At 34.7% G+C, this 17,448-nt stretch overlaps 1 protein-coding gene across 1 annotated transcript in view; it reads left to right on the forward strand.

Moving 5' to 3' along the window:
* The first annotated feature begins 3,895 nt into the window (after positions 1-3,895).
* The window catches only part of LOC113226888 (ATP-binding cassette sub-family G member 4), a 69,386-nt gene continuing 55,833 nt past the window's right edge, over positions 3,896-17,448 (forward strand). Inside the window, exon 1 of the mRNA XM_026459684.1 lies at positions 3,896-4,247. Coding sequence (XP_026315469.1) covers positions 4,016-4,247 — 232 coding nt within the window. The 5' untranslated portion in view covers positions 3,896-4,015. The remainder of the gene's footprint in view (positions 4,248-17,448) is intronic.

A 17,448-nucleotide genomic window follows, 5' to 3' on the forward strand; every position in this document is an offset into this window, starting at 1 on the left:
CAAAAAACCGACCTCAAAAGTCATTCATCCCCTAGTTTGCCACCCTTAGAGGTGCAACATTTTCTTCAAATTTAAATAAGACCACTTCTGAGGTACCCTCTTTCCAACAAAAAAAGAACCTTCAAATTCGGTTCACAAATGCTGGTGTTATCGTGTAACATACATACAAAAAAAAACATATTCGAATTTAGAACCTCCTCCTTTTTTTGAAGTCTGTTAAAAGTTATTACACAATATACGACATGTATATTATAAAATATTTATTTTTATGTGGTGTTAAAAGGAAAAATACATTAAAATAATGTTTAGTACTCTGTAGACGGACGTTTATGTTTATTTATAGTGATTCACCACGTCACACCATGACCTAGGACCGGCGTTCATTGCCAGTTGAATACGAATAGTTTTCTAAGTTGAACTCAGGTGCAACGTAATTGTTACTTAACATTTAAGTACTAGTTATAAATGTAAGTTTCTTGTTTACATTGACGCAGTGGCGTTACCCTAGGATAACATAACTAAAACTATAATGACAAGGAGCTCTGATAAGACTGGGTTGATGAAGATTTACAATACACTTTTTTTATACAACGCAATTGTAGCGTATATAGCGTACAGAGAATTTCCTACGACTTCTGCAAAGGCAAAGCCTATCTCGCAGGTAATCGACGTTTGGATGCGCATGCGTGTGCATGCATGTATGAAGGAATTTTGTTGTACGAGTAGATATACGGATGCATGAATTTTGACAATATTTCAGCGAAGGTGGTGTTTATAGCTAGTAGATGCAGTTTAAAAAGCCTTTCTTCAAGTAATTCACAATAACGCAATCTACAAGTCATAGAGTATTATAATTACCTAGCAGTGGCGAGACGTCTTACCTTGAATCCCATCGGCTTGCCTAAATACTACATTTTGTGTAGGGAGTATAAAGAAAACATATCAAAATTATTTATATCAGTTACTAGAGTCTCATTTCTATATCTACCGAGAAGACATTAGGGGATAGCAAATGGTTTTTATTATACTATGGCAGACTTCCTGAGTGTGCGATCAATGGGTTACCTGAGGCTCATCGTGCGACCGGTTAGATACATGTTAACAGTAAAGGGTTTCTCAGGTTCTTTCACCTATTTTATTCTTGCTTTACATAGACGATTAGCAACCCTCAGTATCTATAGTAGTGTTTTCATCCCTGGATACTTCGTAGAAGTAGGCTCCTTGTTAAAGAGTGGGAAGTACTGCCACTTTACCCATTTCTGCCGCCAAGCAGTAATGTGAGCATTGCTGCCTTCCGATTTTGGAGTGTAAGGTTGCTGGTGAAATTACAATCACATGAAACTTGTCAAATTATGTCTCAGAGTGGCGGGCGCAGTGGCAGTGCCCCTCAGCACTTTATGATGAAAAAGCTCTGAGTGGCACTGCAACTGTTATGGACAGAGCTGTCGTTCGTCGGTGTCGGTCGTGCATTACCACCGGGTGCACGACTTGTTCGTCTTGTCATTTGATACTATAAAAAAAGTTCCTGTGCCCAAGACCAATTACTTTCGGAAGCGATTACGTTTGATACTAAACTGCCTCCGTGGCCGCACGGTTACCATGCCGGACTGCCACGCAGAGGTCCTAGGTTCGATTCCCGGGCCGGGAGAAATGTTTGTATGGCTTACATTTATTTCTCTCGTGAGTTTGGGTGTAATTTGTGGTTGTCTATGTGTGTGTCCATGGCACCCGCGACACAGGGTTTCCCTAGTGCGGGGCTATGTTGAGTGTGTGCGTTATTTATTTTTTTTATATTTTTTTTTATACTAAAACATGAAAGCGGTATGGCTCAACTAACATTGGTCGCAGGTCTATTGGGTGCATAGACCAAATTTACTGCATTCTAACAAAGCAGATTTGGGGTCATCATGTTTCGTGTCCTACATGACGATATTCTCGCTTGTTTTCGAAATGAGGTGTTTTACTTGGTTATTGCCAAATAAGGGAGCGTACGTCTTGCAACAGACTACAAAATTTTTTCGAGCTATTTTCACTTTAATGTAGAACGAAAATACTATAAGAAAGTCTCAAGGTTTCGACTTGTTTCAATTAATTACTCTTACATACATTCTTATTCATACAATATTCATTCACTTCATTAATTATGTATGTTTAAATTTGATACAAATAATTAAAAATGTACATATATTTTGAGGTCTTTTCTCTTAGAGTCGGTGACAAAAAATGTACGTTACACCATCTATCAAATACATAACGAACCTTACAATTCACTATATATGTATGATTAAGTAACATGCTGCGACCTCTAGTATTTATCATTTGAACTAAGTATGTACGTTTGTAATTATTTATCGACGTAGTTTTAATAAGTATTCATAGAGAGCGACACCGTCGCGAAATTTTATTTCAAATTGATTGATGTAGAGAAAGATTTAAAGTCGGATAATAAGTACATAATATTTATAGATGTGACAAAGTAAATGTAATTATTTGTTGTTTACCACAGATGACGTCAATAAGTGTTTACTGGATAAGGACAAATGTCGTGTAACAATTGTTTTAGAGAAATTCAAGTTTAAGAAAGTATTTTCTTAATTTCTAATAAACAATGAGTCAGACTCAAATAAGAGACTTTTTTGAAAGAAATTTTGGAAAACGGAATGACAAAACAAAAGTGAAAAATACAAAAAGTATGAGGTCTGAAGTCATACAGATTGATGATACATAGTTTATATAATTATGTATTTATATCATGTATTACCAATTTACGGTAAATCATTCTTTTTCAATTATAGTTGGAGAAAAACTGAAACAAATGAATTGTCAAGTCAGAAACATGACACAGACTTGTTAATGTACGAAAGGAATTCAAGGAAACGTATTGTGTGTTTTATTGTTGTTATTTATCGCGACAAGTTTATTGAACTTCGAAATGTAAAAGATAAAAAAAAGAATTGCTAAACAAAAGAAAAAATTAACATAACTTATTTAACTACAATAGATCATTCACTGCCCCTTACGTATATATAATGATAGGTTTTTTAGACTTTCGCAGCAAATTAGCAAAAACAATGGCGATAAACGGTAATGTTGGACGTAACGTAAATTAATAGCTGGTCGTAGATAACTGGTTAACGTCGTCGGAAAACTAGTAAAATAATAATATTGTCGTTAGCATAAATATGTAATTCGGTCATCTCACAATTAAATCTGCAAGATGCTTGCATTTATTGTAGAGTCCAATACTCTATACAGTCAACCTTGTAAAAACTTCAAATCTTGATGCAGGTAAATCAATATGTCCTGTAGTGTGCTTAATCAGTATGTGTATCGTTGTTTAGCAACAACTGAATGAATTCAAACAAAGGTCGCTCCACTGAACTATTACAAGATTTATTTTCTCAGAGCTGTAGAATCAACATTATTACTTCGAAGCTACAAAAACTATAACAAGTCATTATATTTCCTGGAATTTTTATAATCAACAGACGACTGCAGCGTAAAAGGTCTTTTAAATTATGTTATTCGCAAGTTGTGTACACATTCTATATGAGATGTTTTTTTTTTCAGAATATCTACTAGATTATTATTAGTATTGATAATTTATTGCACGAGGTGAACATAACAATGTCTAAGTATTTACCTATTCCATTGATTGTATCTACAGATTAGTTCATTATTTGAACAGTTATTGAGTGAAGAGTAAATAGAGACATTATATGTAAGGAAGTTAGAAACGTCATAAATTGAGTAGATATCACCAAAGCAGCGTCTTTGTTTTACACTAGTATCACGATAAAGCGTATTGTTCATTTTACATACACACACATCCATCGCTCATTTACAAATTGCAAACAAATGCGGTGCAATTATTCACCGGGTCGAACTCGCCTCCGAACAAAGGCGTTGATAGTCCAGTTTACATCGTCAAGCAGCGCGCGCGCATTTGCTCCCGCGACACCGTTAACGCGCCATATTCGAATTTCGAATCGGAGTTCGATAAAAAGAATTCAAAATGATGCTCGCGGGAGCACAAATTGTTGACGAGAGTAGTGTAGCACATAGACCTGAAAATGATAAAATTTATCCGCTCAATTCAAGACCTCAACCCGGGACAAGTCCAGAACCATCTTCCAGATATCCTACGCCTTCTGAAGATGAAAGCCTGGCCCGACGTCCTACCAAGGAGCCGGTTGATATCCAGTTCTCTAACATCACATGCACAGTAAAACTTGGAATTAACAAAGGTAAGTACCTTTTAATACCTTAATGACTTGAATTCTCCTTTAGAACACAGGATAAACTTAAAATTATTCTTCATTGATAATTTGTTTTCTCTAAATAAATTAACAATAGATGATAAAGTTAAAAGCTAGATACGTAAAATGTAGATACTTAATAATTTGGTACTTATTTAAAAAGCGAATGATTTTTTCTAAATTCCTAGTTAAAGAAGTGTGCTATGTCTAATAAACATGCGAAATAAAAACGTCTTTTTGTATGTAAGTGTGTATAAAGTCGGTGGTAATCTCTAATAAAAACGTTTATACAATTTGCATATAATATTGAGAAGAAATATAAATTATTGACATGTTCAATAAGTGTATAATGTTTGGACAGAATTATTTCGGAAGTTTTGGAGGTCATTTATATTATCGCTAGAGATATTATAATATATTGTAGTCTTTTTATATAATGGAAGATTATGACAGATGACGCATAATGCCACTTCGCACAAAATAAATTACAGTTTTCTTTGGTCAGAGTTTTAATTTAATTTTATAGTGGTACGTGAAAATTTCTACCAACATTGGGAACCACCGTCATATAACCTAGTTATGATTTACGGTATAAGATACTTATTTCTCAAAATTATACTAATACACTTAGCGAGAAATACAAGGTATCATGAAATTTGTATATAGATAAAATTTCGTGTTCTAAATTCATAAGAAAAAACAAAACCTAGGCCCTAAACAAGTATTGTACATATCGAGTCCTTGAATTTTCGCGATTGTTTCACATAGGAAATGAAACTATTTTCCGGATTTAAATACCGTATATTTGTTTTTGAAACAAACCAACGTTTCGGGCCCTTTACAAGGTCCCAAGGAATCTGTAAAAGAAAATAAGGTAATATTTTTTTCTCACCTCTAGGCGTAACGTACTCGCCCAATGTTGCCCAAGGTGCACCAGATGTACAGGAAAGTATTGGTACTTTCGTGCTTAATATAATTATAGTAGACAAATGCAGAACAATAAATACAGTATATATAATAAAATTATAGTAATAATATAGTAAATTGAATATTTTTCTTTTCTTCCGTGGTAACCAACTTATCTTTACTCTATCTTACATCCTTACATTCATAATTTAGAGAAGGCCCACACGTACGCAGAGTTGTATATAATATTTTATAAACCAATGTAACACAAATCATACACACAAACAGACACACACAAATGTAAATATTATTAAGAAACTAACTTATTGTGAATACTTCCCTAAACACGATACCTACCTACTTGTAATTAAATTTCCGATTTTGCAATTATAAATTGACTGTGACCCAACTAAAAAATAGTCATAACAAGCTTTATCTTTTATTATACACAAAAACATCAATATTTTTGAAGATTTACTACGTGATTTTGTCTACTGGCATAGATGTGAAAGTAAATAATTAGCTTTTAGAATACATGCCTTTATTCATAGGTTCCCAAAGTGATCCCTACCCAGTGGGCGCTGAAGAGTCTTATGGAGATGGCCTCGGAAGCAATCGGAAGCGTTGATGCTGTCCAGGTGTTGCTACCGAATTTGACAAAAAAAAAGTGAATTATCTATATAAACTACACTACAAATTATAATTTTTGTTCCTTGTGATTTTTAGTGTTAACTTAATATAAGAAGTAGGTACGTGTTTTTAATTATTTTTTGTGATGGCTGGGTTGACATTTTTTTTATCTTGCCAAAGTGTGTGGTGAGCCAAAAAAAAGAAATTATCTCCCAATCACATACAATTTTAAAACGTATGTCCAACTTGGCACATAGCGGCAGATAGGTGCCCAAACTAGGTAGACCTTGTGTGTTGACACACCAGACATCCGACTCAAAAAATACTAATTAACTGTAGTTCATTATACAATTACTAAAAAATTTAATTAAATGTGGTGGATCTTAATTTGGCACAAAGTTAGATAAAGTTACAAAATAAAAAGGAGTGCGTGTGCATGCGTGCTTATGTGTGTATGTGGTATGTGTGTGGCTGTATGTATTTATCTATATATTGTTATTTTCATTGCGGTGGTACCTACATAGTACTTGCTAACACATCAATTTCATCATATCTAGTCAAATTACGCTTAGCAACTTAGTTTCAAAGAAGGTTTTACTTGACGTAGTTCCAGGTAAGTAAGTGAATCTAACCATACTATAAATAGATAAAAACATGGGAAGTGCAATGAAACTGTTCATGTGGAGTCGTGAACGGGAAGACGAGATATTCTTAGAAACAGAATATTTGTATTCCATTTTTTAAAACAGTTCACTATTCAAGATTTAAGAGATGAAGTAACGAAAGATAGATTAAATTAATTAGCTTTCTTGAACTATTAAGAACCTAAAGAAACGGTCCGTTGTAGCATTCTGTATTTGTTTTTTTAAAATTAGATTTGTCATCAATGTAGTTCACGGATCTTCATAACGATTGTGATCTATAAAGTCATAGACGTAAACTCAATGCCAAATTTCTGCAGCGGTGAATTGGTCGTTTGGAGTGTTGTTTATTCTAAGTAAATAATCGTCTTCACAACACATCGTTACCTCTTGGTAACGTTAGTTTTTGACACCTATCGTTATAGGTTCTAAATATCACTGGTGTTATTGGTAATCATTCGTTCATTCCATTAGTCGTACACCTTCAGTTGCAAATTTATGAATTATCATCTAGAAAAAATGGAAGTAAATTAATTTGGTACTCCGCGTACCCAGTGGAGGTTAAATCATGCAAAATAGCTACCATTGTTTTGAATATTTTTTTCATTGCAAGGGTGCTGGTGAAATTACAGGCACATGGGCCTCTACAACTTATGTCTTAGGGTGACGGGCGCAGTGGCAATACCCCTAAGATCTTTGCGATTTAAAGCTGGTGCTGAATGGAATTGCTAGTGTTATGAATAGGCGCCCGTCAGTTGGTATTATAAAAAAAAGTAAATGGTGGTAAGCGACACGTCTTTCCATAACAGGTGTAGTGCCTCTCAGAACCTTAAATTACAAAGATATGAGGGGGCATTGCCACTGCGCCCGTCACCATGAGACATAAGTTGACAAGTCCCATGTGTCTGTAATTTCACTAGCACCCCTACCCTTCCAAACCGGAACGCAGCAATGCTCTCATTGTTGCTTGGCGGCAGAAATGGGTGAGAAAAGCATACCAACATTTCGGGTTTTTTACAGGTCTCATCGTCACGGTTTACTCAAACAAAGCGCTCAAAAATAAATGCAGACTATTTAAATCCAAAAAAATATTTCATATAAATATATAAAATATATCAATATTTATAAAAAAATTACAAAAACAGCGTTTAATTGTCGCACATACGTTAAGTTATTATAACCATTTAAGTCGTATTTAATTACCTCCCACAGCCTTGTAGAAAGGTCGTGCTTACTCACATACTTTATTGCTATATCGTTTAGTATATTGCCCACAGATAACTGCATAATAAAACACGATACAGAATAGAAACGTGTTCACAGATGATATTAGAAATAACGGATGTGTAATTAAACTTTATTTTCGTTGACGTTATTGGAAAAATGGTACACATATAAACCTCGAGGTGGTGCACATCCACTAAAACCCCGGCTTACCTTCTTGGCCAGGTGTTGTGATTCATCACGTGTTAGTTACTTACCTTGGTAGTTGCAAAAAATCGGTTCTTTCCGAAGGTCGCTTAAAAGCAGCTCTCTCTTACTTTTTCTCTCTAATAATATAAAGTACATTTATCTATTTTTAAAGATAGCTAAAGATAAAACTTTAATTTGAAAGCAACAGATTGAAAATTAAACAGCAGCTACCTTGCTCAACGTATTAGCATAGCTATACAAAGAGGGAACGCTGCCAGCATCAGCTTGGGCACCTTGCCGCGGGGATCCAATTTTATTCACATTATTTAATGGTAGTTTTAATTTGTAACAAATTAAACAATAAAATGTGTATATCCACTTCTAAGGTTTTCGCGATTACGAATGAAACCATTTTTTCGGATGTAAAATGGCGTAGTGTTTTTTTTTAATAAAACCCGTAAATACGGAAACGTTGAATCGAAGAAACCTGTGGGACTTGCCCCATGGTCATGACTAATTTATTTGGGCACTTTGCTTAGATAAAAAAAGGAAATATACGCGATTTTCGGTCCAAAAAAGATTATCTTTTTTAAAAAATAAGTACCTATTTTTGTTACTCTCTATACTAATGGTTCCAAAGTGGTCCGCTGGTGTCAAAATTTGATCCGCGAACAATTTAAAATTTCGCGGGCGATGCATCGTAGCAGTAGGGCAAACGTAATAGACAACCTTAGAAATCATCTACAAATGTTGACAAATTCAATCGTTACTTCCCAGAATATTTCGAAATTGATCAAAAACTGATTTGAAATCCTTACAGCACGGATGCTTGTGATTTTACAGAAGAAATCCAGGAAGAACTGATTGAATTTCAAAATAATAGAAACTGTAAAGACGCATTTGAATTCACTTGAGAAGTTTTGGTGTCAAAAAGCAATTTCTTACACCAAAATTCGAGAAATCGCCTTGAGTTATCTTACGGTTTTCTCAACAACTTCTTTATGCGAACAAGGGTTTTCTGTTTTGTTGGTAATCATAAACACAGACAGAAATCGATTGAAAATAAGTGATGATGTCCGTGTAGCTTTGTCTCGTAATAGTAGTCCTAGGATTGCTCAACTTGTGCAGAAGATGCACGCTCAAAAATCACATTGATTCGTAATTTACCTTTTTACTAAAAATGTTCTATTTTCTATTAAAATAACATCGTTAACGCATGATACTACTGACTTTTTGATTAAAGTTTATTTTCGGATTGATCTACTTTTTTTCTCTTGTACATCGTGGTTCCTGCTAACAAAAAAGAAATCAAAGTGGTCCTTGGTCAATAAAAGTTTGGGAACCACTGCTCTATACGTTTGGACGATGTGGTATCGATTGAAGTTGCTACAAATACGCACTATAATTATAATAACAATAATAATAACAAACACACTCAACATAGTGCACTCAACAACATACATTATGAGAACATTATATGCTTTGCAGTTATATAGTGTTATTGTTTCGTAAAACTTTGTACAAAAACATTGGTTACATCTTTAATAAACTTTATGACTGTTTTCCTAGAAATCTATTCGCTGAAAGAAGGCTTACTGACATTGACGGAAATATTTACCAGTATATAAATAATGCGTCTTCTTGTACATAATCACAGTAACTACTTCACACTTAGTTAACCTCAGAAATAAGGACCGTATTTCACTCTTTATATTTAAAAACCATGATCCTTGACCGCAGCACTTACATAATAATAATAGACTTCCGATTAACATAAAATGTTTCAATGGTGAAGATTATAAGGTTTATGTAAAGAAATATTTAAATGACAGCGTAATCTGTAACTTTAATGAAGTTTGTTATCTTGAACAATTGATACAATTGACCTATTTCATTGCACGCTAAGTGAATTCAAAAGTTGTTCAAATATTATGGTTCTTTAATTATTTTATTAATGTGCCTTCTCTAACGACTTAGGTTTTATCTATAATGTTAGTGTTAAGTTGTGATGTACAAATAAATAAAGAAAAAAAATCTTACTTCATTCTGAGTTCTTAGGTTTTTGCGATTTTCGACACGTCGGAAATGAAACTATGTTTTCGAATCTAAATCGCGTACATTTGTTTTTTTCCGAATACACTAATGTTTCGAAGTCTTAACAGGTCATACTCACAGCTTTAATCCTTCTTTTATATTTTGGACACTGAACTGTAACATCGATACCTTACTTTCTTAAACTCGTATCTTACATAGAGTGGATTATTCACATGGTAAAACTTTCTATTTATTTTAAATTTCTTATCAAGGGTGTTAATTTGGAGGCATTACTTCAATATTAGGTAAAAGCCAGTGTGATAATATGAATGAAATGTGATGTGAAATCAGCCTGCAAAATTTGTACATACAATCCATTGTTTGCATTTTAGTAACTTTGTGCATAAGATACGAGTTTAAGGGTCGTATTCTAGAATTCTACTCAATCTCAAGTCAGCACTTGAGTATGAATCAAAGCACTACAAATCATACTCAAGTCCTTGCCATTAGGGTCGTATTTCCAGTGCTTGCAATCATACTCAAGTCTTCTCAAATCCTGACTTGAGCATTGAGTAGAGTTCTGGAATACGACCCAAAGAAAGTAAGACGAGGATATGTTATTAAGTTTATACTTTATTAGAATTTGTTAAGTAGTTTATTTTTAAAGATATTCTTTGATAGCAATCCTTTAGCGTTGCCTGGAAGAAATTGCTACATAGCAATAATGCCACATATTGCACGTCAACTTAGTATTTTTTTATACTTACGTTGCTATTGTGTGTTGCCACTGTAATTTTATGTGCAGTAGAGTATTTCATTCATTCATTCAATATGTTTCGATAAAATAGCATTCCGGCATTATTTATTTTGATCAGAACGGGTCAGAGTTGTCTGGTACAGAATAATCAATCGAATAACATGTTAAAACGGTATTTTACCAAATTATTTAACTCAGTACATGTTTTTGATGAGAAATTATTCACTTAATAAGTTAGTAGCAGCAGAGCTCCTTGTGAAAGAGTTCGTCCAGGGAAGTACTGCCCACCTATTTCTGCCACCAAGCGGTAATGTGTTCTGGTTTTGAAGGATAAGTGTGCTGGTGAAATTCCAGGCACATGAGACTTGTCAACTTAGGTCTCAGGGTGACGGGCGCAGTGGGAGTGCCCCTCAGATCTTTGCGATTTAGGTACAGTGGCATTGTAACTGGTATGGACAGGCGTGTCACTTTACTACCAGATACACTACTTGTTCGGCCCATTAATTGGTAGAATAAAAAAAATGTTAAAAGTAAAAGATGACAATGAGCAAAATCTTGGATATTTTAAATTAAAGTTCATAAATCATAAAACAGATTTGTTTACGCTCTACGAAGACTAAGGCCATCAAAATTCATTATTCAAAATAATCTTTATTTCATAGGTAAGCATTATTACACTTGAAATCGTCACAATGATTAAACTCTACGCTCATTTGTAAGGCAGATTCCCCTGAGAAGAATGGCAAGAAACTCTAGGGGTTGCTCTTAGTAAATAATATTTGTACACATTCAACATTTACAACATCGAGTATGTAACCAGAAATAGAGACGAGTTGTCGTTTGATTTGTTTGAAAACTATTCTGCCTTATCATTACTGTGACAACTGCGCTCCGATTGGCTAGCCCGAGTTCGAAACAAATGACGAGTGTCGTCAATGGGTGTCGTCAACTGTTTCACTTCAAATCGACCAGTTAACTTGAGCTTTGCTATAATGGACGAAAATTGCAAAATTACATATGTAATAATTACCGATGAAATGTGATTCCATTTGTTTTGTAATATATATTATATTACAAAACAAACGAATAGAACAGCTCGGCATTGTCAGAGATATTTATTATCTTTATTACAATAAATACAGAATATTTTTGGGAATATACGGAAACGTACACACAAGTCACTAGTTGGTCTGTCTATATTTCAGTGCAAACGAGAGTTGATAGTTATAAACGCTGTATCGCTAATAAAGAAATAAAATAAAAAAAAAATAAAAATCTTTTATTTCAGGCCGTAAGCCCATAAAAAAAACAGCACAAAAATGAAATTAAAAAAGAAAAGAAAAGGGGTATTAGTAACACAACACATCTTAAAACTATGTTAGTACAAAATTGACACAATACAATTAATATATACACATGTTAGGAATCACTACCTACTTTATAGTTTATTAATGTGTTACCAGGAGTATATGGCCCTTATTTCATCTCTATTTCTGGTTAGATACTCGATGACTAAGGCAAACTGTCTAGTGAGAAGCTGCGTAGACGGCATATCACGGCTACGTTTCTTCCGTGCTCAGCTACGGCCTTGTACGATGGGGCAACTCAGTAATCTTAGAAAGTCCAGAAGAAGTGTATTCGAGCAATTTGCAGGTTCGATGACAATTGCAAACTAATATAAAATATGACATTTGCCATGCATGTACATTAGGGATATCTGCGTATTTGCTCTCTCATCCTCAACATTTTAAAACACGCGGTGAAGTAATTCAAAGGCAAACTAAAGCAAAAATTATGAATCTTTTATACCAACTTCGTTGCCATAAAGTAATTTATAAGAATAACGCTTCAACATGTGTATAATCATTAACAATAAATTAAAAACATTACACATTACATTACATTGTTAAATGAAATGAAATGAAATTAAATTAAATTCTTTTAAATTACAATTGACGAAATGGTTTTTAACGCATTGCTTCTATAGTAATAAATAATACTTAGAATTTACAATTACAAATACAAATACAAATACAAATACAAATAATTTATTTCACAATTAAATAGTGCGGGTACATTACATTTAAAATGAATTGACTTAATCAAGGAACACAACTTAATTGTAGCGTAAATCGCAAGCAGAGAGAATTGCGTAATGATTCCTGCACTAGGCTAGGCCTGTCTCGCAGGTAATCAATATATCCTTGTTGCTAGTACAAATAATAGCGCGATAGAGAAGGACAATACCAAAACTAAATTTAGGAATGATGAATTAACTTAAATTATACATACGAAATCAAAGATAAACAATATTACAGATTTACATCTATTTTAAAAGAATGCAAGATATTTTGTGTGTGTGTGTGTGTGTGTGTGTAAGTGTGTGTGTGAGTGTATGTGTATAGGAATGAAAGAAGAAGCTGAAGTGAACCGCCTTGTCTGGCTCCATAAATTCGGAGTGTCAGACTACTGAGGTCTTGCCACCAAACAGTCAGCAACACTAGCGTACCTATTTTAAAATATCTTCTAATTGACAGTAGGTCAAAGAGCCCAGAAACTCACTGACCTTACGTTTAAGCTCTGATATAGAACAGAGCTTGACACAACACAGTGCGTTAACCTTATTGTAGACGTATGGGTGCAAGAATCTTGCGAATCTCCTAGCGAAGGCGGAATTAATAACCGGGAGATGTAATTTGAAAATTCTTTTGTCGAGAAGTTTGGTATAATCAGGAGAAGAGACCACCGCACGATGTACAAGGATCACTACACCGAGCAGAAATAGACCACGAACCGTTAAGACTCCACATTCCTTATACAAAGTAACAGTTGGATATTTGATAGGCCTTTTGAGCATCACTTTCAGAACGGATCGCTGCGCTCTCTCAACTATCAGCATATTCAGTTTACCAGCGCCACCCCAAACAGTGATACAGTAGCTAATAATTGACTCGCAAAGAGCTTTATAGGTTATTTCCAGCAATCTCAAATCGGCCACCGCTCGGAGGCTCCTAAAGAGAAATATTAATTTACGGACTCTTTTGGCAGTAGCAACCAGGTGGTCCCCAAAAGTGAGTCTTTCATCTATAATCACGCCAAGATGTTTTAAGTTTACGGCGCGGCTGATGGTTTGACATTTGCAAGATACTCGGCCGACAGAGTCACAGAAATGAACCGGAATCTCAGGAAAGTTTGAGGGAGCAGATGCACAGGTTTTATGAAAACATAATAAATGGGTTTTTGTCAGGTTTAGCGTCAAGAGATTATTCCGAAGCCAGGCAGCCACCCTCGACATGCCGCACTCGACTAGTTCGTATACATTAGACCAGTTATAACCATTGAAGATGATGGCAGTATCATCTGCATAGCAGATGATATCGGAATGATCTGAGACTGAGTGCATAATATCATTTATGTACACAGTAAAAAGTGTAGGGCCCAGCACGCTGCCTTGAGGTACCCCAAACTCAATGGGCATGGGATTGCTTAATTCATCTACAACTTTAATGCATTGAGACCGACCTGTAAGGTAGCTTTGAAACCAATCGAGCGCGACACCACGAATACCAACAGATTCCAACTTCCGAACGAGAATGGGAATAGAAACGGTGTCAAAGGCTTTCGCCAGATCGAGAAAGACCCCTATACAAGCCTTTTTGTTGTCCAGATGATCTGATATTATGTTGGTGAGTAAAGACACCGCGTCTTGTGTTGATCTCCCGCGTCTAAAACCAAACTGCCGGTCGGATATTAAATTCTTTTCCTCCAGAAAATCAACAAGACGCCTGTTTACCACCTTTTCCAGAATCTTGGAAAAGCAGCTCAGTAGCGAAATTGGTCTGTAATTACTGGGGTCACGTTTATTTCCAATTTGATTACATTAATTAGAAACTATAGAGATTAAACATTAAATCTCATTTATATTTGCAAATCTGCTTGCAGGTTGTATACAATGTAACTAATTTTATTTAAGATCTATGTAATTACTGTATTCTAGCAAATAAACGTATTCTATTCTATTCTATTCATAATGTCAGCCCGCTTCATTTTTATATAAGTTATTAGTGATATTTTTTTCTTCTGGATAAATAATAATCCTTCAAAGATATGTAGGTAATAAATAATTCGCACACAATCATATACACCTGGAAACATGTTCAATAAAACGCGATTAGGAAATACTAAATGATATTTATTTTATCGTGCAAATAATACCTTTAATCTATTCGTGAGCCACATGATGCAACGTTTTTGATAAAATAATTTATTACAGCATTACTAGAAAAATGTATTCAAATTAAAATTATTTATGTTGCAGACAACAGGGCCCATTTTCGTTAGTAAAACAGAGAAAAAACTTTTCAACTATTGTTGTAGAAATTATACAACATTACTTAACATCTAAAATGTACTTACGATCTCCTGCGGAATTATTGTCCGTACGAGATGCCTCAGTAAAGGCGTGATGTGGTCATCTGCCACAACTTTGTAACATTAAAATGTTTCGAAGTGGCCCCTTAGCAATGTTAGTGAAAATTTATAACAAGGTACCCAATAATTAAATCTGAAGGAAATGTAATCAAATTTTAAAAAATGTTTAAAATGTACCTCATTCGAAATTGTTTTTATTCACTTCAGGAATATTTAAATAATTAATTAGAATTTTATTTATGTCACGATTGTTAATGTTTATTTTTGGAGTTTTATTTAATCAATTTTTCATAATAATATGTGTAGTTACATTTAATTTTAATTTTATAATGTATTTAACATGTTTCATATGCCTAATTTTATTGTATTTAATTATTTTGTAATTAAATTTAATTTGATTTTTTAATATGCACCAATTTTATTTATTTTTTGCAAGTACATAAATTAAATTAAATTTTTAATATTGTAGTGCCCTTGCAGGATTCATGTTTGGTTCATAACAACATTTTCATAACTACAAATGTACAACATGGTACGCAATAAAGAATTTGAATTTGAACCTTAAGAATATTGTTGTTACTCCCCCGGAGCCTTCTAACCAACGATGATACTTTTTTCCGCAAGGCGGCATGAAAGCTATTCGTATGAGCCAAAGCAAATGTCCCGGAGACGCTGCAATACCGGGGTAATGTCAACATCGTCCTAAATACGTTGTTATATTGGATACGCAGGGAATTTACGTTTAGCAGCATCTAAACCACAAGCCACACGCGTACAGACCCTGACAATACGCTTTGTAGAGCGTTATTTTAACTTGATCCGTACAGCGGGCAAACCTTCGGGCCAGCATATTCCCGCTTAGGTACGTCAATTTGTACGCTTGGTAGGGACGAACAAGTCGTGCGCCTAGTGGAAAACGATACACATGTCCATAACAGTTGCAGTGCCACTCTGAGCTTTAAATCGCTAAGATTTTAGCCTGCCTCTGCGTCCGTCACCCTGTAACGTAAGTTGACAAGTCCCAAGTGCCTGTAATTTCACCAGGACCCTTACCCTTCCAAACCGGAACGCTCACATTACCACTTGGCGGAAGGTGGCAGTACTTCCGTGGACTTCCGTCTTTCACAACGAGCTCTACTGTTACTAAAACTCTACAGATGCTGTGATACTAACACTGCAGTTAGCTGTTGATGGTCTTGACTGCGCCACCGAACAAAAGGGCGAGCTGAAGGTCTCTTAACCCGTAAATCGTGGCTGAAAAACAAACCACATTGTATAACACAGCTTCTCTTGATGGAGTAATGACGAGAATTTGTTTGTTGTATATAACCGGCATCGAGTATATAACCAGAAATAGAAATGAAATAAGAGCCCTCCATCCCTGGCAACTCATCAGTCAAATGGTATTGATATCATTTTTACATATCAACTCTCGTTTGCGCTGAAATTACAAATTAGAAAGCTGAAATAGTACAGCGCCAACGTCTGACCTGTGTATACGTCTCCGTATATTCCAAAAATATTTTGTATTTCATGTAATAAAGATCTCTAACTATGGGGGGCTATTCCATTCGGTGGCGTGGGAAAAACAGCAAAATCTAATTACAAAACGAACGGAATCACATTTCATCGGTAATTAAATGTTAAATTATGTAATTTTTCAATTTTTATCCATTATAGCAAAGCTCAAGTTAAACTGGTCGATTTGAAGTGAAACAAATGACGACACCCGTCAATTGTTTCGAATAATTCGTGCTGGCCAATCGGAGCGCAGTTGTCACCGTATGATATGTCGGAATAGTTTTCAAACAAATTAAATGACATTTCGGCTCTATTTCTGGTTATACACTCGATGATCCGCACACTTGTATGTACAAATGAATAGGTAACTATTACAGATATTCATTATGCACTAATTGGCATTGTCGTGTCAATCAAGTCCGTCTACATAAACACGAAAATATTCTTCGTCACAAAATGATAACGAAACGCAATTAGTTGTGTTTTTTTCCTTATTTTTCACATTTTGTAACGAATATGCCAAAGGCTTGCGTGAAAATATCACTTTTAATATAAGACATTTACATCGATCCCTCCTAAGTAAAGATTCGTGAACCCAAATTCACTTTATAGGGGAACGTGTTAATGTATTAAAAGCAGAGTTCGAATTATCACGATAATTATCTCGATAAATATACCTTGATAATTATTTTGATATTATTGGAATTATTGCACCAATAAAATGCTACCGGTAGCAATGTCGTACCACGTGCACAGCTACGTGTTTGTATCAGAGACGTATTTAAGCGTGTCAAATGTCAATCTCAAAACCAAATCGTTTTTCACCTCACTAGCTCGGAAAGGCTTTCTTTCTCAT

Source organism: Hyposmocoma kahamanoa, unplaced genomic scaffold (genome assembly GCF_003589595.1).
Source record: "Hyposmocoma kahamanoa isolate Upper Pololo Valley unplaced genomic scaffold, ASM358959v1 202, whole genome shotgun sequence".
NCBI lineage: Eukaryota > Metazoa > Arthropoda > Insecta > Lepidoptera > Cosmopterigidae > Hyposmocoma > Hyposmocoma kahamanoa.